The 20,637-nt window shown below is 37.8% G+C and overlaps 1 protein-coding gene across 4 annotated transcripts in view; it reads right to left on the reverse strand.

The window, feature by feature from the left end:
* Positions 1–8,600: 8,600 nt before the first annotated feature.
* Positions 8,601–20,637, reverse strand: part of ZNF800 (zinc finger protein 800) — a 48,646-nt gene continuing 36,609 nt past the window's right edge. For all 4 annotated transcript variants that reach the window (XM_063726155.1, XM_063726154.1, XM_063726153.1 and 1 more), the window contains one exon: positions 8,601–9,923. In XM_063726155.1, the coding sequence (XP_063582225.1) occupies positions 9,737–9,923 (187 nt within the window). In that variant the 3' untranslated portion in view covers positions 8,601–9,736. The remainder of the gene's footprint in view (positions 9,924–20,637) is intronic.

Raw genomic sequence — 20,637 nt, forward strand, 5'->3', positions numbered from 1 at the left:
CTGGTTTTGTCCCACAAGTTATGATTGTTTAACCTAATAATTACATTACTCAGATATAGCGCAAGTCTTCATGTAGAGCCACTCAAAGTATGATTTAGGGCAGGGTTTCTCAACCTCAGCACTATTGCCATATTGGGCTAGACAATTCTTTGCTGTGAGGGAGCTGTCCCATGCATTGCAAGGACAATGACCTCTAGAACATCCACTCCAAGTTTATGGCAGCCAGAAGTGCCTTCAGACTGCCAAATGTCCACTGGGGGACTAAATTGCCCCTAGTTGAGAAGCACTGATTTAAGGGAAGCAGTGTCTCTTCTTCCTGCCCTTCCCGCACCCAGTAATTACCTCCCTATCAAGCCCCAAAGCATCTGAAATTCCATCATTCAACACACTCTTTGCCCGTTCCAGAAATACTGTTTTTAATTCAACATCCTCTGAGAAATGACATTGAGCTGTTAGCATTGATAAGTTAGTGTGAATGGGACCATCAGATTTCTCTCTTACTGTCTGGCCCATTATTAACTTACCGGTTTTATGAAGCCAAGCTGAGTGAGGCACAAAGATCTGGGGAAGCCTGTTGGTTTCTTCCATTGGTGAGACATCTCTTGAGACCATCTTCTTCCCAATGGCGCCCCCGCACCAGTTCTCTCATTCAGGGACTCCACCTCTCACCTATATAATGGCAATTTTTACCATGTCCCCCTGCACCAGTTTCAGATCCCTCAAACTCATCCTCCACATTTTTCTAGGATTGATCTTTCTCATAGTCTTTAAAGACTTGCCATCACCCATACAAAAACATCCGAGCTCTTTAGCAAGACATTCACCCCAGCCTCCGTCCATACTGCATTTTTCTATCCCCTAAGATTTTGTTGTTGCTTTTCCCTTTCCCTTTCCCTTTCTCTTTCCTTCACCACCCATTTGTGTCCTAGAAAACTCCCACTCAACTTCCAGGCTCAACTTAAGCACTCAAGTTCTCGAAAATCCTTCTCTGAGTCACTCAGCAATATTTAAGTGCTCCTTTTTCCATGCTCTCAGATAACAGTGAGTAGATCTTTAGTGCAGCACTTACGTCTTTGAATTATTTTCTCATTAGAATTTTGTCTCCCACTAAACCATGAACTCATTCATTGAAGGTAAAAATCGTGGTCTGATTATTTTCCTGGAGAAGTTCATGATGCAGTTTATAGAGCACTATGATGTAATAGAGCATCATTGTGTCATTCCCCTTCATCTCATCCATCCACTCTCTGTCTTGCTTTCAACTCTCAAACCTAGCAGGCCTCCATTTTAGTTCTAATTCATCCTGCTCTCTCCCACCTCCAACCTCCCCATATGATCTTCTCTCCTATTTGCTATGCCCTTCTTCTTTTCTTACTGTTAACACTGTCTCTGAAAACTCTGCTCATTTTCCACCTCTTAGCTAAATGTCACCCCTTCTAGGAACTTTCCCTCAACTTCCAGACCAAGAGAGGTCCCTCTGTTTCACTCTTCCAAGGCATCCTGTGCTTCATTTTGTACTATTCTGTACTTATTACAATGTGGCTACTGTGACTCTCATACCATTACACTTGGGTTTAACAGATGTGCTATTACTTTAATTTTCTAGATAAAATTCAATCTGATTTCTGAGCTTCTCACTCGCCAGTGTAGGAAAAAAATCAAAATCAGTCATGTTTTGGCAGGCCTTCAAGAGCACAGAATTCTGGAGGCTTCTGTAGTGCCTAGGACTTGGGATAAGAGTCTCTAGTCTTCAGTCCACCGTGGTCAGAGGTCCCTGCTGAAGTACTCATTATTCAGTGTATGGTCTATTCAAAGACTGAAGGCTTTGGTGCTTCATGCCAAGCTTTAGGGCTCCATCAGGCTGAGTGTTGTGACTGACACCCAGGGTTCTCCCTCAAGTTGCACCCTGTAGCCACTTTCCCTTGAGGCCCCAAGACTTCCCAGTGCCATTGTGATTGCAACTTTTGCTTGTAGCCCCCAAGCACCAATCTCACCCCTAATATTTGCAGAGTACAATGGAAGCTTATATACTATATGGCAAAATATTTTCTTCTTTTTCTTTTCTTTCCCTCCCTCCCTTCCTTCCTTCCCTTTTTCTTTCTGGCAGGGTCCGCATCATGGCTCACTGCAGCTTCCACCTCCTGGGTACAAGAGATCCTCCTGCCTCAGCCACTTCAGTAGCAGGGACTACAGGCATGAGCCACTGCACCCAGCCCCAAATATTTTCAAAGTTGCAAACCAAGCCAATGAATTGTTAAATAAAATGTGTTCTATTGCTGTATGCTGACAAATATACCTACATAATTTCCTAGAAGGCTACATTCAAATTAAGAATTTTTAGATTTCTTGGACTCCGGTGCTGGAACATGGTGGCCTGGTAAGTATAGATCCCTATCCCACACCCCCACTGCATCTTGCCAAAGGGCCTCGCATGCCTATGTGTGGTTCTTCGGCCCGCAGAACGAGGCTGTGTCCACACCCCTGCAAATAGCCATCCTTTGGCCTCTTTTTGGTCCTGGGGTGCTCAACTGGTGGCACAATAGGATGGACCTGAAGGTAGGGCTGTTTGGATTGAGAGTTCTGGGCCCCAGGAGCCCAGAATGTAGCCTAAAGAAGAAGGCTTAGGTTCCAGGTGGACATATTCCCTTGGCTGCATAGATGCTTTACCCTGGCAAAGCAGGAGTACCCAAAGGAGGGCCAGGGCAGAGCCCTGTAAAGTATGAGTCCAAAGCAGGGCCTGTCTTGCCTGAGTCTGACTGCAATCCTGAGATCACATCCTACAGCACTGCTGGAACCAACAAATCAGTAAGCAACAAGAGGCATCAGAAAGTAAACTTTCTCTGGCCAGGCGCAGTGGCTCACACCTGTAATCCCAGCAATTTGGGAGGTCGAGGCGGGTGGATCACCTGAGGTCAGGAGTTAAATACCAGCCTGGCCAACATGGTGAAACTCTGTCTCTACTAAAAATACAAAATTTAGGTGGTGCGTGATTGTAATCCCAGCTACTCGGGAGGCTGAGGTGGGAGAATCACTTGAATCTGAGAGGCAGAAGTTGCAGTGAGCTGAGACCACGCCATTGCACTTCAGCCTGGGTGACAAGAGCGAAACTCCATCTCAAAAAAAAAGAAAGTAAACTTTCTCCATATGATAAATCAATTGAGAGTTGACTATTAATGCTAATTTAATTGACACTGATACATGGAAACAAAGCTAAAGGCCCACGAGTATGTTGCTAAGCCAATAAATAAACTCACTGTTTCCAAAGTTGTATAAAAATTATTAACAGGTCTTATTAGAAGAAAGTATTCAATAACAAAATGTTTGAAAGAAGTACATATTTTGAAGCAAACATTTTTTCTTTAATGCAGAACTTCTAGGAGCCTCTTTTTTTTTTTTTTTTTTTTTTTTGACAGCGTCTCACTCTGTCGCCTAGGCTGGAGTGTGGAGTGCAATGGCGCAATCTCGGCTCACTTCAACCTCCGTCTCCCAGATTCAAGCGATTCTCCTGCCTCAGCCTCCCAAGTAGCTGGGACTACAGATGTGTGCCACCATGCCTGGCTTTTTTTTTTTTTTTTTTTTTTTGTATTTTTAGTAGAGACAAGGTTTCACCATGTTGGCCAGGCTGGTCTCAAACTCCTGACCCAAGTGATCCGCCTGCCTCAGCCTCCCAACGTGCTGGGATTACAGGTGTGAGCTACCGCACATGTCCAGGAGCCTTTAATATAAGAATGTGGCCTGTGAATCCCCAAATAGACAAGCAAAGTAAGTTATATTTCCCAGATTTGTATGATATGTGTGTGTGTGTGCGTGCATGTGTGTATGTCTGTGTGTGTGCGTGTGTATTCACACATGCCTGCACATGTATGCATAATATATCTCTTGGCATTAGAATTCTGAAAATGCTATCAATCCAAAAAAAAAAAATCACTGTATCAGAGTTCTTGAGTACACAGGATAGAAACTACTTATGGCCAGTTAAAAAAAAGGAATTAAGTGGAAGGATATCATGGAGCCTTCAAGGCTCCAGTTTGAAAAGCAAGCAGCTTGGACAGTAGAAACCACAGCAGGAAGAGCCCTGCCCTAGAGCTACAGTTACTGAGATCAATGAGTTCCCAATCATCTCCATTTCCAACATCATAGGGAGATGCTCACAAATAATAAGTGAAAAAAAAAATAAGCAAAAAGAATATGAGCCCAATTCAACAAAAAGAAAGAGAGAAAGATTTACAGGAACAATCTTAGTAGGAAATACAACAGAATGTTAGCTGTGCTTTTCTCTGGGTAATGAAGTTACAGGGTATTTTTATTTTATTTATGTACATAAATTACATCCGTAATTATAAAAAACAAATATTTTTCAAACTACTTTTGCCAAGTCTAAAAGAAAAATTGTTCTAATGCCAGCATTTTGAGACAAAGTCCATTTTCACAATATTCAAATCCTTCCTGATTTCATAAACTTTGATGAGTTGCCCTAGTTATCAGATGACCTTTTAAGTTTTATCATACTTGAGGATTTCTGGTCCAATAAACATTTTTAAAGTTCTTTCTTAACTTTTATATGGATAAATAGGACTTTATAAAATCAGAATTCCTGTAAATTATTGACATTAGTGGTACACCAAGTCCCTGCTGTCAATAATTAGTATAGCTGCCACTAGCTGATGCTATTGGTAGAATCTTGTAACAAGGAACTCTCCACGGTGCTTGTGTACAACTTCAGATGAGACCACTTCACAGATAATTTCACTTTTTCCAAACAAAATCAGCTCTTTATTAAAGTAGCAACATAAATATTAATAAGTTTATTCTTTATTAAAAAGAAAGTAGGATTAACAATAACAACCTCACAACACTATCCTGAATAATACATCAAAAATAAAATAAAAACAGTAATATAATCCATCATTTTTAAATAGCAACAATTAAGAGACTACATACCAAAACTTTAGAGATGCAGTCAAAGCTGTGCCCAAAGGCAAAGTTATAGTCTTATGTGTCCTATTATTAAATAAAAAAATGAAAATAAATGAACTAAGCCATCAATTAGTACAAAACTTTCATAAAACAACAAAATAAACATAAAAATAAGGAAAGAATTAAAGATGAAAAGTTATATTAATATTATATCAAATAGAAAAAATAGAACTGATGAAATACTCAAGTGTTGGTTCCTTAAAAAGACTGGCAAGTCTAATAAAAGAAAGGAAAAAAGTAACTAAAAAGACCAGAAATGAGAAAGAAGCGATAACCAGAGATAGAGAGAAAAATATTTTTAATTATAATTATATATAGACAACAAATTTTAAAATTCTATGAAAATGCATGTTTTTCTTTAAAAATATGATTTTTTAAATTGATACTCAAGAAGTGACAGTTAAAACCATAGAAAAAGGTTTTTTAAGTTTTCAGAGAATTGTCTTCTAGTCATCCTCCCTTAAAGAGATTGAGACGTAAACAATGTTATGGGTGAGTTTCTCCAGGCCCCAAAGAGTAGGCAATTCGTATGCTATGTACCAATCTAGGTTTTTAAGCTGATAAAAGTAGAATTCAAAAATGTAAAACTACAACCCAATCTTATTCATAAATATAAATGCAATAATACAAATAAAATGTAAGAAATTGAGTTCAACATTGTTACAAGAAAAAAAGGGAAAAAACACCATTACTTAACAGGATACATCTCATGCAGAAATAATCCAGTATTGAGAAACTATTAACATAATTTATTGTGATAATAGGCCAGAGAAGTAAAATCACATGATCATTTCTAGTTGCCTAGAGTATGCTTAATATAATTGAACAACTTCTAATAAAATGCTTAGTATATTTGAACCATCAAACCACATCTTAAACCTGATAAAGACCTGTATTTCAGTCTAAGAGCTAACATTTAAAAGCTGGTAAAATTTAATGGCATACCTAACAAGTCAGGAATAAGGGCAAAGTTATTACCATCATTTATTTAACACATGAGGTATAAATATTATAAAGGAAGAGAGAAAAATCACCATTAATTATACTTAAAATGATTGGCTACTTAGAAGAGAATCAACTAGGGAGTATTAATGAAAGAGTTCAAAAAAGTTATCAAATACAAAAATCAATAGCTTGACCCCAGAAGGAGTAGCCAGTAATAAAAAATAATGGAAAAATGACCCCATTCAAATGCAACAAAGAAATGACATATCTAACAATACAATTAATAAAAATATGCAAGACATACAAAATTACTAAAGAACATTTGGAGATTGTCTTCAGTAACCTTAATACATGACAAGTTCCTGAATAAGAAATTTAATATTACAAAGTTGGTAATTCTCCCCAAATTAGTCTATACTGTTAAAGCAATTCTGAACAAAATGGCAACAGAATTTCTTTTGGAACGTGACCAAAACATAACTAAAGCTTATCTGCGAGAATACATGAAAAAATATAGCCAAAAATATTTTAAAAAGAAGAGTAACATTTACCCCCATTAACTGAGAAACTAAACACACAGTAAAGCAAATGATAAAATGGCAATAATTAAAACAGCATGGTTAAGGAATAGAGGATATAAAAAAATTAAAGAAACAATAAATTCAGAAACCACTCCAAGTGTGTATAAGAATTTAATATTTGATAAATGTGGAATTTTTAAAACAGTAGAAAAGGGAGTTTTCAATAAATGATGATACAACAACTAAACAAATATTTAGACCCTTAATCACACCTATATCAAAAATAAATTCCATTTGGAGTAGAAATTCAAATCTGAAAAAATGAAATAAAAAAATAGACAGATATTTATATAACACTGGGAAAGAGAAGACCTTTTTAAACGTAACACCAAAAGCACAAATCATGAAAGACACATTTATCTAAATAAAAAATGCAATATTTCTGTTTGTCAAAAACATCATGGATTAAATTGATAGATATCTGACAAAGAGCAAAATGTCTGCAGCATGCAGAACAAACAAATGGTTAGTGGTTTCAATATATAAAAAGTTCTTACAAATCAACGAAAAGTGAACCCTCAACAGAAAAAATATCAAATATGTTCATTCATTCCTTCAACAGATATTTACTGTGCACCTAATATGTGTCAAATATTGTGCTACAGGCAGAGAATACAATGTTGAAGAATCTAGACATCCAAACATGGTCTCTTCCCTTATACATTCTAGTATGGGAAATAGACCCTCCCACAAAGGTAAATAAACAAATAAATAACACTGCAAGTTGAGATACAGGATTAGAGTGATGAAGGAAACAAAGGACTGATACAGCAAATGGGAGGACAGAAAGGGAGGGTCTACTTTCAATAGAGTGCTCCGTGCAGGTCTTTCTCAAGATGTTATATTTAATCAGTTATCTAAAGGATACGGTTATGGTGGGAGAGAGGGTGGCTGTGAAAAGCAGCTTAAACAGAGAGAACAGCATTTCCTAGGCCCCTGAGGTGCGGAAAATATCTTGGCATATTAGAAGAACCAGTGTGGCTGCTGCATTCGAGTGGGCAATAAAGAGAGGAGCATAGACGGGGGGTGGAAGGATAGGTAAGGATCAGATTGTGCAAGGCTATGTGAGCCATGGTAAAGGGGTTTAGATTTTATCCTAAAAGCAACAATTTGCTTAATTCAATTTGTGAGAAAGGTTGTTGCTACCACTCTATCAAAAATGTATTGGAGTGGTTAAGAGTGGTAGAAGAGAGACCAGGTGGGACTGGTGTCACAATATCCCGGTAGGAAAGAATAGACAACTCCATTAAAAAGTTTGGTTCTAAAGGAGCGCTGAGAAATGGTTCACAGATGGAGAAGACATGCACGAGGGAAGGCGTGGTTAAGATGAAAGACACTGGAGCATGTGTGCAGGGAATAATCCATTGAGAGGAGGCGGGATTCATGATGCAAAAGAGGGAAAGAGGAAAACCTAAGGAGGAAGTCCTTGAAAAGGCAAAGGGGCTGGGATTCGGGGCATGAGAGGAGGGGCTGATCTGTGAAGCTCCCTCTATTACCACAAAAAGGAAGGTTACCAAGGTAACGGTTGGAGGGTCTTGTGGTGACAAGATGAGGAAGTCTGTATGTAGTAAATTCTGTTTTCTCAGGGAAATGTGAAGTAAACAGGGAGGAAAAGATCAGAACATTTTGAGGAGATGAAAAGGTATGAAGAGTAGTCTCAATGTGGAGAACTGAGACTACGGTAGGAATAACAGCACCAACTTGAGGTTTGAGTTAATGGATTGAAATTAAAAATGAATTGGCTGAATTGTGTGCTTTTCTCAAAGAAAATGTTCAGTTGTCCCAGTAAGGCCCATGGAAGGCAGATGGTAAGATTTATCCAGAGTTGGGATTTTGTCAGGAAAATTAAGAAATTGTGGTTCAAGAGTGCTGAAAGCAATGCATTTCAAGTAGAATGATCATGATAATGGATCACAGAATCTAGACTAAGCAGGATGAGAACGCAAGACAGGGGCTGATAAACAGTGAGAAAAAAATGAAGCAACGAATTGGCTGTCAGTGAGCAAGGAATCTAGGATAGGAAGATGGTGATCAGAGCATGGAATGTCTGATGATGTGCTAGTTCAGGTCCTCTTAGAAGCAGACACCAAGACAGGGTTCAATGTGCAAGAGTTTTATTAAGGGAACTCCTGTGAAGGATAAACAGAAGGAAGCAGGAGAGGGGAAGGGAGACTTCATATCATAATACAGGTCTGACACCTGTGAAAGGAGAGAGGAACTGGGCCCAAGAGCCTCAGGCTGCATGCAGCATAGTTCTCAGAAAGTTTCAACCAGGCGGATCAGGTGTTCCCAAGCCAAAGTTGCTCATCAGAGGAGTCCTACATCTTCCATGAACGTGCCACCACCAACACCCCGTGCTGTGCCCGCTCACTGACTGGGAGTAGTGCCAGAGAAGCATGGCTTCAGTGCAAACCCAACAATGGATGCCTTGGGAAGGCAGGGGGACCTGTCAGTCACTTCTGCTCCCTGGAGCAGGAGATCTGAGAGGCCATGGTTACCACAGACAAGACTGTAGAGAGGATGCGGATTCTAATGATGACACGGTCTAGAACTGTGGTAGCAAGGACTGATTCTTAAGGGGAGAAATAATCACTGGAGATGAAGTTACAGGAAGGAGGGGACTGGATGTTGGAGTTCAAGTTCAACCACAGTTGTGCATAACACAACTCCAAGTTGTGTCAAGCAACCCACAGTCACTGAGGATTTGGACAGTTATTAAAACAATCTTCTGGCAGATGGCAATATTTGGGGTTGTGGCGGGGGGGTGGGGAGGTGGGCGGGGGGAAACTAGTTTGTCGATGCCAGGATTTGAGGTGAAGGTTCAAGTAGGAGCTAGTCTTTGAAGAACTAATTATGACAAAACTCACTAGGAATAGGAAATCTATAAATTACAGGCTGAAAGGAAAAGGATGGTATTGTCCAGTAACAAGATTCTCAAAGAAGCCGGGATTTTGGCAGGCAGAGGACGTGCTGCTCTGCGAGCAACCACGACTCGCACGGAGGCCGCCCCCAGCCTGTCCCTAAGGCACGTGGTCCTCTAGAGGGCTTCGCGGGAGAGTTCTGGCTCAAACCAGGGACGGCGAGGGCAAGGAGTGAAAGGGGTTTGAGGCGAGGCAGAGGCCTCAGGGGTCTGCGGACGACTGGTCAGCCCGTGGAGACGGCCGCGGCAAGGCGCCTGAGGTACGGCGGTGCGGAGCGAGGGCGAGGTCCCGCCGGCGGCCAGGCGGCGGCGCTCACGGAGCCGCGGGCTTCTCCAGGCCCCGGGCAGCGTGCTGGCGCTCTCGGGCGGCGCCGCCGCGGAGCTTGGCGCGGCAGCTGGCAGCGGCCTGACGCGTGGTGACGGCGCCCGCGGGCGGGCAGCGGCTCCCGGGGGCGGCCGGGCGCAGGGCGGCAGCGCTGCGGGACGACGGCTTCGCGAGGCTTCGGCCCGCACGGGTGGCAGCGGTCCCCAGGGAGGAAAGACAAAGATATGCGGGTTAGAAACCAAGGAAAGCGCGCCGACGCCTCTCAGCCCCGCAAGAGCTGCAGACCCACGGGCAGTGCGGTGCCACTTTCGCCCAACAGGGTGCCACGAGAGAAAACTGCGGTGGTTATAGGAAAACAGATCCAATTCAGGTCTCATGCAACAACTTGGTGGCAATTTAGGAAAATGTATCAAAACCCTTAAATGTCTGAATACTCTTTGACCCAGAAAGTCTAGCTTGAGAATTTTCCCTTAAGGAATAATTATGAATACCTACAAACTTTTCATACAGGGTGTTCAGTGCAGTATCTATAATAGAAAAAAATGCCAGAAAAAAATTCCAAAAAAAAAAAAATGGGAATGTCCTATACCCAAAAATAAGGTATTGGTTATAGTCTTTTTCTTACAGCGAATACTAAACTGCTATTAAAATAATGCTGTGAAATAATACGTAATGATATGGAAAAGAACTGATACTATATGCAATGAAAAAAATCAGTTTCATCCCCATTTGTACCATGTGTGAGTGTATACTTATGTGTACATGTGTGTACACACGACACATCACATATGTAATAATGGACAGAAACACATCAAAATGTTAAGCAGTTATCTCCAGGTGATAAAGCTGCAGGTAACCCTTTTTAAACTTATTTTTCCCAAATTTCATATAAGCTTGTTTTATAGTAAAAAATATAATACAAGGAATTTTACTCCATTCTTATGTACCCATTCTATATTTATCTCAATTCAAATTTATGAAAATCTTTCTTTTCTATTGTGTAGCAAAGTGGTGGACATCAAAAGATTTTTAAAAATGAATAGAGTCCACAAAAGTAGTTTATCTTCCTCAAAAGTTCTGCGTAAATTACAGTATTACAGAAGAGTTTATTAAACTCTTAAACATTTTGCAGTTAATCAAAGCCACGTCTTTTGTGACATTATATCTTATTTAACTCTAGTAATAATTTCCACTTTAGAAAAAAAAATTCTGGGCTTTTGAGAAACGAGAAATGTAATCTGATTTGTAATTTCCAGACTTGGGAACACAAAGTTTGCTAAAAACACAAAAATGTGGGACAAATGTTTTAGATCATGCCAGTGTTTTAGAGTAATTCAATGAATCTCTCTTTAGTTTGAAATAATTGAATAGGATCAAAACTAAAATATGACAATGAACTAGAATCTAAGCTTAACATCCTGGTCTCCCAATCATAAATTAATTTAAAATTTTAAGTTAATACCTAGGGAGTCTGTTTTGCTAAGCCTTGTTCCGGGAACATGCATAAAAGTGATAATAAAATTATAATAATATGACACAGGAGAGGGGTTCCAGGGCTTTGTTATTAGATTGATAGAAGATCCGCTGTAAGTTTCAGATATATTTTAAGCTAAAGTGAGCTCAGAGTTGTCAGGCTGATTTTATCTAATGATGAGCAAATCCAAGATTAGATGTTTATTGGAATGTTGCTTTGTTGCTTAAACAGATGACATAAGTAATCACACCATCCTGTAAGTTTCCTTCACCCTGAGGGCACTGGATACAATTACTGGAAGCATACTTTTGGTAAAAATTATCAGAAATAAATAAAATGTCCAAAGAGAACAAATCCTCTGAAGGCCAAAAGTTTGTGTTAACCAACTGCTCCTGAATAAAATGAAGGTTACAGGAGCTTTTAATAAAACATTTTCTCTCAAAACCCTTAGTATTCCCCAAATGATGTAACCAAACAGTGTTAAATACAAATAAGACAGAAGAGCATTTATTATTGGTGCTACAGTCCAGCTTTCACTATCCATACAGTGATTTCAATTTAACTCAACATTTTTGGAGTCCCCATTATGTCTCCTGCACTGTGCTCAGACAGTATAAACAAAAAAGATAACACAAGGTTCCTACCTTTGAGAAGCTCTAGCTAGAAAATTACCTTCAGATTACTCAGATGCGGGGGATAACCTGAATCCCTAAATTACTCGCCATTGTCATGTCAAAGCTTCGCATCCCATATTCTTCAAATGAGCTGATTTCCTCTCATTCCTTTGCTCAGATTTATCCAGAGCAACCCACTGCCTCCACAATAGCTAAATCAATAGAAATTCTGACTAAAGATATGGACTTCCTCCTCCAGAAACATGCGCAGAAATGCATACACCATTTACTTCATTTCACTGCACTGGAAGCTGATTTCCTGAACATAAGCAATATTTATAAAGGATTATGCCTCCTTTCTCTTTTGAAAGGAAAATGACTGTTTCCTGGAAAAAAAATTTAGAAAATTCTGACTGTTCAGTAGTACATCTCAATGAGATCTAGTTTAAATGAGTTGAAACTGTGCTTTGGCTTTTGACATAGCAACATATACTTCATCTTTGATAATCCATTACAACTTTTTCCCTATGGCAACAAGTGCTGAAATCCTTGACTCACAAAGGTAGGTATTTAATAGAACGAAAGCAGAATTGCATAGAATGGAATTTGCCAGGTTAAGGTGGCCTGCATACTGTAACACCAAATTCCTCCAAGACTTTCAAGTTAGATTCAAGTCACATTATTTCCTCTGCCTTCAAGTTCAATTAGACTTCTGGAAAGTCAGCAGATTTCTGTCTGGTTAGAGAAAAACATCTTACCCTGCTCCTGTTTCTTGGCAACACCTTTTGGAAAGGTGGTAACAGCTGCTGATATGGAAAGCACCGAGGCACAATGACGTGCAGCAATCCTTTCCTCATCAAGCAGGAATACCATGCTGTGTTCCTGACATCACAGGTGCACCAGCTGCCCCCAGAGTGCAATTTTTCTTCTTCCATTTGAATATTTATTGAAAATGAATATTTTGAAGATGTTGACAGTCTTTCCAGTTTCCAAAAGGTGTTCTAAAATGGAGTTCTCCTTTGATGACATCAGCAAGCACATGAAAATGTGAAGCTGGATGCACTGAGAGGCATCAACAGTTTCATCCGGTTGCATGCTGAAGAGAAATATGCAGAGCTGCCCATTTCTTCCAAGTCTGAAGTAAGTGATGTCATTTGACAGAAGTAGGGCCTCAATTTTCTTCCATGGACCACATTTAAGAACCTTTGAGTCAAACTATTTGATTCCACACTCCCCTTACACTATTGTTTCCCACCTCTGTACTTTTGTTCTTGGCATTTCACCCATGGAAAAATGTTTTCTCCCTGCTCTCAACTATTCAAATCCTGTCCATCTCTCAAGACCTAGATCAAAGCCAGTCTCTTTCATTAAGCTTTCCCTGACTACTGCAGCCTGAAATGATCTATCTCTCTTCTGAACTCTGACAATGGTTCCTATCTTTGACAGTTCTCAAAATGTGGTTCTGAGACCACCACCTTTAAAAATGCACCATAATATGTATTTTTACAAGCACCAGAAAGAGCTGTGGTAATTTTTCCTGTTTTCCTGAATCTTCTTTGCGACTCTTAAAAGAATAACTCACTTCCCAGATGGATGGAGAGAAGACTGACAATGATTATTTTTGCTGGGGTGACCAACTGACTCATCTGAATCATTCCTTTCTGTACTCATTTTCACACAAATGTTTTGATTTGTCAGTTGTGTATCTGTCAGGTCTGTAGTTTCATTGCTGACTGCTGAAATCCTACATTTACCCATGGACTTTTCAATCACAACCTCCCAGTGCCATGGCCATCCTTCTAAGGATTCAGATGTTGCTACCATTTTCAAAATAACTTCACACTCTATGAGAAAGAATTTAAGCAGAGCTTAAAATGAAGGCAAGCACAGTTAGATGGAATGGCTACAACTGACATCATATACTCAAATAAGATGTAAAATCAAATGTATTCTGGAACTGAGCAGCAACTTCAAGATCATCTCTTCCAACAGATTCACATTACAGGTGGGGGAAATGTGGAGAATGGGGTATTTCAGAGCAAGAAACTGAAATTTAAAAGAATAAAAATCTTAAAGTTAAAACAATAGCAAGATCACATACAGTCAAAGGCATTGTCCTAATTAGCTCATGGATTCAACATTAAGGATAAATAAAATTGAAGAATTAAATGAAAAGAATTAAAGGATGAAAATAACAAAATGTAAAAGATGGATCACACTCATCTATAAAAATGGCCCAAAAGACTGTCTTTGATATTACAAGTAACAAGATGACTTGGACTCAAAACCAGTTATGCTTATTCATAATAGTTATCATGTACTTACTGTATACCAGGAATTGGGCTAAGTGTTTTACATATATTAATCAGCTCAACTGCATTAAATTCTAATAGAAAAAAAGTATCAAAAGAGAAAGTATAATACCTCTGTAAGAAAAGAAATGAAGAAAGCAAAAGTTGGCCATGCATCTGCAGCCTGGTCTAGTAGAAAGGATGCTCTGCATATTAAACAATATCTGGTCTGAGTGGCAGTTGCTTTCCTATGGGGAAGATGAGTGTGTTGCACTACCAGAGCTTACTGACACTGGTTGCTGAGAGCTGATTCAATGCTCACTAAGCAACCTTCTGATTATAATTTATTTTTCCACGTAGATTTGCCTATTGGGAGAAAATGCACTGAACCATAAACATGAGAAACGACTGTGCCTGACAGTTCCCATCACAAATTAAAGAACTGAATTGTGGTATTTATACACTACTATGAAGCCGGTTAAAGTGATGCAGTCTTCTAATACCTAGTTACTTCTCTGGATGAACCAATAATCAGGGTCAGCCTTAGAAAGCGGTGGCCACATCAAAGTTCCTGTGAGGCCTGGCAGGGAGGCCAGCCTGCCCTCTGTCCTGCTGTCCACCTTCTTTAAACAGCAAAATCCCACATGATTACACACACACACACACACACACACACACACACACAATAACCATTTTAATTAGAAATGGAAATAATGAGAAAAGGAGGAACAAAATATAGTGTTTTTCCTTGCTCTAGAGCGCTACCTTGTGAGCTTAGTTTTTACAGCAGATAAGGCCAAAGTGGGTTTTTTTTCCAATGGCACCGGTAAGTACTTATTTTGCTTATTAAAAGAATCAGTCACCTAAGCAAAAAGAAAAAGTTCAAGTAGAACTTGGACATATAAACTTTTACCAAAGAATAAATATAAAAATATTTCAGATGTCCACAAATATATGCAATACATCATTACTTAGGGGTGTTGTTTCCTTTTGGGATGTTTTGTTGGCCAGTTTTTGTTTTCTGACATCATCTCCATAGGAGAGAAACTTATAAATATGGCAGGATCCTAACATGACTTATCACAATTCTTGACAAGACTTTTTGTTCATTATCTTACATCAAGAATTCCAAAGTCAGAATGCAGTAAGAACCCTTAGGACCCTGTGTTCAGGGTTGAGGATAACACACGTAAAAGCTGTGCTAAAGCTATGAACATCAAGAATACGATCTTACTTGTTCAACTACTGAATTTTAACTATGATGATGGTGTTACGAAAATATATTTTTAGTCTGATTAACTTTTTTTCCAATCAACAATGGTTGGAGTCTAATAGTATTTTCAAACAGAATTACCAAGTAGATAATACATTGAGAAGGCCTGCCATCTTTAGGAAGAAAGCAGAATTACTGACTAATTATCTAACATGAAGTTCAAATATAAGTACTCAACCTCTATGAATCTTATCATGGACATTTGGCATGGGACACATTTTTAATGGATTTGTCTTTTGTGATACAATTTGGTCCATAAGATCTAAAATCAAACAGTTCTGACAGGCTCTATTTTTCTCTGAAAATTAAAGCAATAATTGCACTGATAGATAAGCTGGCCAAAAAAATAACCCAGAATGATCAAAATTAATGGTGTATTTTTATATAGATGATCATGAATCATATCAAGATAAAAATATATAGTTACAAGCTGTTTTGAGAAACAAATGAAAAACTATTTCTGTGATATGCATTTGAGGTTGGAGATTTTAAAATTTAGAAAATGAAACAAACATTTGTGGTTTGACATTTTAACATCATTGCTTCTCACTGGCCTTGAGATAAACTGTTTGTACATACAGTACAAATTTTTACACAAGTCTGAAGGTAAATGATTTCCCTGAAAACTTCATCTGCCAATTCTTTCTCAAATGGAAAAGTAAATATACAATTAGCTATTTTTGGTAACCAGCAATAACAGCTATTTATAAATTTCCCTTATTGTTTTTTAACTTTCAACATTATTTATCATAAAATAAATCACTGACCCTCTCTTCCTGAAAGAAATGTGAAATACTACATCATGTTGCACGTGAGGTACTCAATATGCTAGACATTAATAATAATTTAATACTCTGTCCATTCATATTAACAAAAAACAGTTGTTTAATAATAATAGGCAGTATAGCAAAATGCAAAGTTCATGGACCAAGGAACAAAAAAATCCCGGGCTCTACAATTTTCAGACATTGTTAAGTAAAAAAAGGCAAGGTGCAGAAAGGTATGCATAATATGCTACCATCTGTGTGAAGGACAATGTATACATTTCCTTGATTGTACATACATGAAATAGCTCTTGAAAGTCCAAGAAATTGGTAACTTCTTGCCTCTGGGGAAGGTAATGGAAGAACTGAGAGATGGGGTAGGGAAAAAACTTACCTTTCACAGTATACCTTTTTGTACTTTTTAAAAACATGTTATTACATATTAAAATAACCTTAAGAGATAGCTGGCTTCTATTCCTGACTTCTTCATCAGCTACACATTTGACCTTGTGCAATCACTTACCTCAATTTTCTCCATTTTAAAATACTAAATCTCTAGATTCTCCATGTACAACTCAACAGAATTATGGCTCAATCGAAGATATATACAAAATATCAGGTGGTGAAATAAAATAACTATTAGCCTTAATTTGCAATGACTTACTCTTCTGTCTTTTTATTCTGTATTGAAAGTAAAAGTGTGGTTAACCCACCTTTTTAACATATCCAAACTATTGCTTCTGAGATACACACTCTCAAAACATTTCAATTATTGATTAAATATTAAATGTAAGTATAAAGAGATAGAATTTTTGTGGTAGAGTTTCAAAATTGAAACTGAGATAAGAAAAAGCTGAAAATCACCCATATATCTCCAAAAAATTATCCCAAGAATCTTCTAAAAATCATCCATAATCTTTATAAACAGAAGATACTAAAAGAACCAGAGAAGCCCAAGAGTAGAGCAATAGAAAGCTTAGACCAGGAAAAATAGGACATGAAGAAGACACTACAAAAAAGAAATAAAAACTTATTGATACCTTACAGGACAGGGAGAATGGGGACAGGCCTGGTGATCCATTCTTTCATAATTCTACATGCTGCAGGGTAAAACTGCTAGCCTTGGGTCTCAAAGGGCTTAGTCTAATCATGGGGGGCAATGTAATTAATAATGCAATAATAACACAAAGGACAGAAGTGAAAAATAAATGGTAAGGTAAATGTGAGTTTATCAGAAGAGGTCTCCATGAGTTGGAACTGTCAAAAACAGATTCATAGAAGAAATAAGACTTTGAAGTCTACGTAATAAGCAAAGTGGTGGTGGTAGCATTGATAAAATGAAGAATTCAAGCAAGGAGAGTCAGTTCTAGTAGGATGGGAGCAGTAATCGTAGATAACAGGGTGATGAATTTAGTTTTAGACATAGTTTGATTCTAAATAGTAACTTGGCTAAAAATATTAAAAATTATTATTCAAATGTTGGGTTGCCAAATTTTCTTTATAGAGTACTACATAGGAATGATGACATGCTAGTAATATATCAAAACTGGCTGACTAGGCAAGATCAACACACATCTAGATCCAACTTCTTAATAGGCAGGGCCTTGAGGTATGAGAAAATCACACTTACACAGGATGTTTGGTAACCATCTTTCAGTATTTTCTTGCAGGTACCTAATATTATTTCCTAACACAATTTTCATACTCAGGAATCAGCTCCACCCAAAAAACATAAACCAGGAAATCAAGAGGTGCCAGTTTTACTTTGCCATTGATTAAGTTTGTGAATTGGGCCTGGGTGATGAAATTGAGTGCTGTGGGTTTTAACTACATGAAAAAATGTCGAAACAAAATAAACCAAAAGAACCATCTGTCAGTGATCTAGTGATTTTGTAAAGCTAAAGCAATGATGTATAACCACTTAACTTCTGGCAAAATACACACTATAAATTCAAGATATTTGTTATTACATAGATAAAAAGTTGTGTGTGTGTGTGTGTGTGTGTGAGAGAGAGAGAGATGTTATTGGTAGCATACTGATAAATCTTGTAAGAAATTTCTAAAAATGTATTTCTAAAATGTTGGCATAGGGCAAGAAAGAATATCAACAAATATAAAGAAGGCTATAAAGCAAATGAAGTCCTCAATGCAGAAAGCATATATTCTAAAATTCTATTCTACTTTTGATTTTTGTTACAATCCTTTAAACACCCAAATACACATATCTTCATCAATAATCTCTTAGTGATTTACTGGGGTGTGAATGAGAATATAGAGGCTTGCCAGGAAAAAAAAAAAAAACATGTTTAAACAAAAAAAGAGAGACTGGAAACAGGTAAAAGTTTATGGTTAATATAATTGTGTGTTACAGCAGTGTGCCTTGTATTATTTGATGTGGATATTAGGCTTTAATGCTAATACCCATCATTGATTAAAGTATAAATAACAAGAAAGAGAAACCATTTTCAAAGCATTAAAACAAAAAACTTAAAAATGTGTGTTTTTTTAATTCTAGATCATAAAGGAATAACAAAAATTCTTTTATTATAGCTATCCTCTTCTAATTCAGGTCTGTCGTTTCTACTATTGACTTCAGTTTTTAGGAGTTATAACTCAGCCATAAAATTTACTATATTGAAACTTGACAAAGTCTCCTGGGAATTCTTTCCTTTAAAGGCATATTTTAAAAGTTAATGCCAAAAAAGTTGGATACAGACCAATGGCATCTTGAGTGGTATACAGACCTATGCTTTCTTTATTAAATCAACGGTTTCGATCCCAAGCAGGGCTGATTTCTGAAAAGTCATCTTGCATACCCTCATAAGTACCCACTGGCCTGGGGGTACGTGGTGGTAAATAGGCTGCTTCATTTCACTTTTAAGGAGACACAAATTTCCACTTTATACTAGTGTTTTCTAGATGGCAAGATCAGAAACAGTTTTATCATTAGGTTCTTCCTCCAGAAAGGAGGTGGAAAAGAGAAAAACCAGTGAGGGCCACAGGATGACAACGTAGGATCTACATTTCATTAAATATTCACCACTCCAAAAAGTGCAGCTTTACAAAGTATAATTAATATATTTAAGTCATTTGTTCAACCTTTAATAGTACCTTTATTCCCTTAGACTCTGGCTATGGATACTAAATTACTTAAGTTTCTCATACGGATTATGTCAAATTCTATCAGGATCTTATCAGCCAGATGGCTTTCTCCTAGTTTCCTTGACTAGATTAGGCACACAGACGTAGTACCTGCCTAGATCAGAGGCATGGGGAGTAAATCATGAAAATTCCTGGACAGATCAAAGCTATGGGACTCAACAAATAAATCTTATTTAGTTCAAGAACACTAATAAATTGCTTTATTTTTTAAAATAAGATTTTTCCTTTTTCAAGAAATAATCTTTTAAAATAGGTCTTACAGATTTTATCTTAAAACCTCTCTGAATACAACACATAAATTAATTCATATTGCCTAATAGTATTACAATTTAATTATTCAGCACTTCTCAGAGTAAAATCAAATACATGTTATATTACATATTTTATATGGGGCTGGGGGTAACACAGAGAGAGACAAGAGACAGAATCAGAGCTAGCCAAATACCTGCTCCCAAATGAAAAACTGAAATAGGTAGGTATTATCATAAATTACATAATAAATGAAAAGAATCCATGTAGTAGTATAATACGTTGATTCTATTTATTCTTCCTGGTAATCCCTTCAAAGTCTATGGCTTCAACAACTACATGAACACTAATGACTTCTAAATCTCTAGCCCCTGGGCAATTTCTCTCCTGCCCTCTAACCTGTATATTCTACTCCTGTTAAGCATCTCCAATTAGATACCCCTCTACCACCTCAAACTCAACATATCTAAAATTTAATTCAGCATTTCCCCCTGGAAAAGTGTTCTTCTTCCTCCTGTATTCTTTGCCTTGAAGAATGGTGCCACCCACCTGCTCAACTAGAGTGCCTGAAACTGAATCATACTACATTCGTTCTTCGTCTCCACTACCTGGAAAATTTCATTTCTGAAATAATTATTTCACCTGTATCCTTTTCTGTAGTCTCATTGCCAAAACCTGAATTTACATCCTATCACTCTTACTTAGACTTCTGAAATAGTCTCCTAATTTATTTCCCTCACACAATCCCACATCCCCACCTCCACTCCAATTCCGTCCCCTTGGTACTATTATATGTCCCTGTTTATAATCCTTCAACGGTACTCCTAATTTTGAAATATAGTTCAAACTATTTACTTGGTACATAAAAGCCTTCTTGATTTGGCCATTTCCCTGTCTCATACTCCTTCCCTTAATCTACATGCGATTTCATGTCTCTGTACCTACATGGAAACTTCTTCTGCCTATCTCTTTCAAAACTCAAGAATAAATTTAGGAATTATAAGTCTTTCCTAACTCCTCAGTGTGCCTTAATATTCCACTTCTGTGTCCTTATAATGTATT

This window comes from Pongo abelii, chromosome 6 (assembly GCF_028885655.2).
Source record: "Pongo abelii isolate AG06213 chromosome 6, NHGRI_mPonAbe1-v2.0_pri, whole genome shotgun sequence".
Taxonomy (NCBI): Eukaryota; Metazoa; Chordata; class Mammalia; order Primates; family Hominidae; genus Pongo; species Pongo abelii.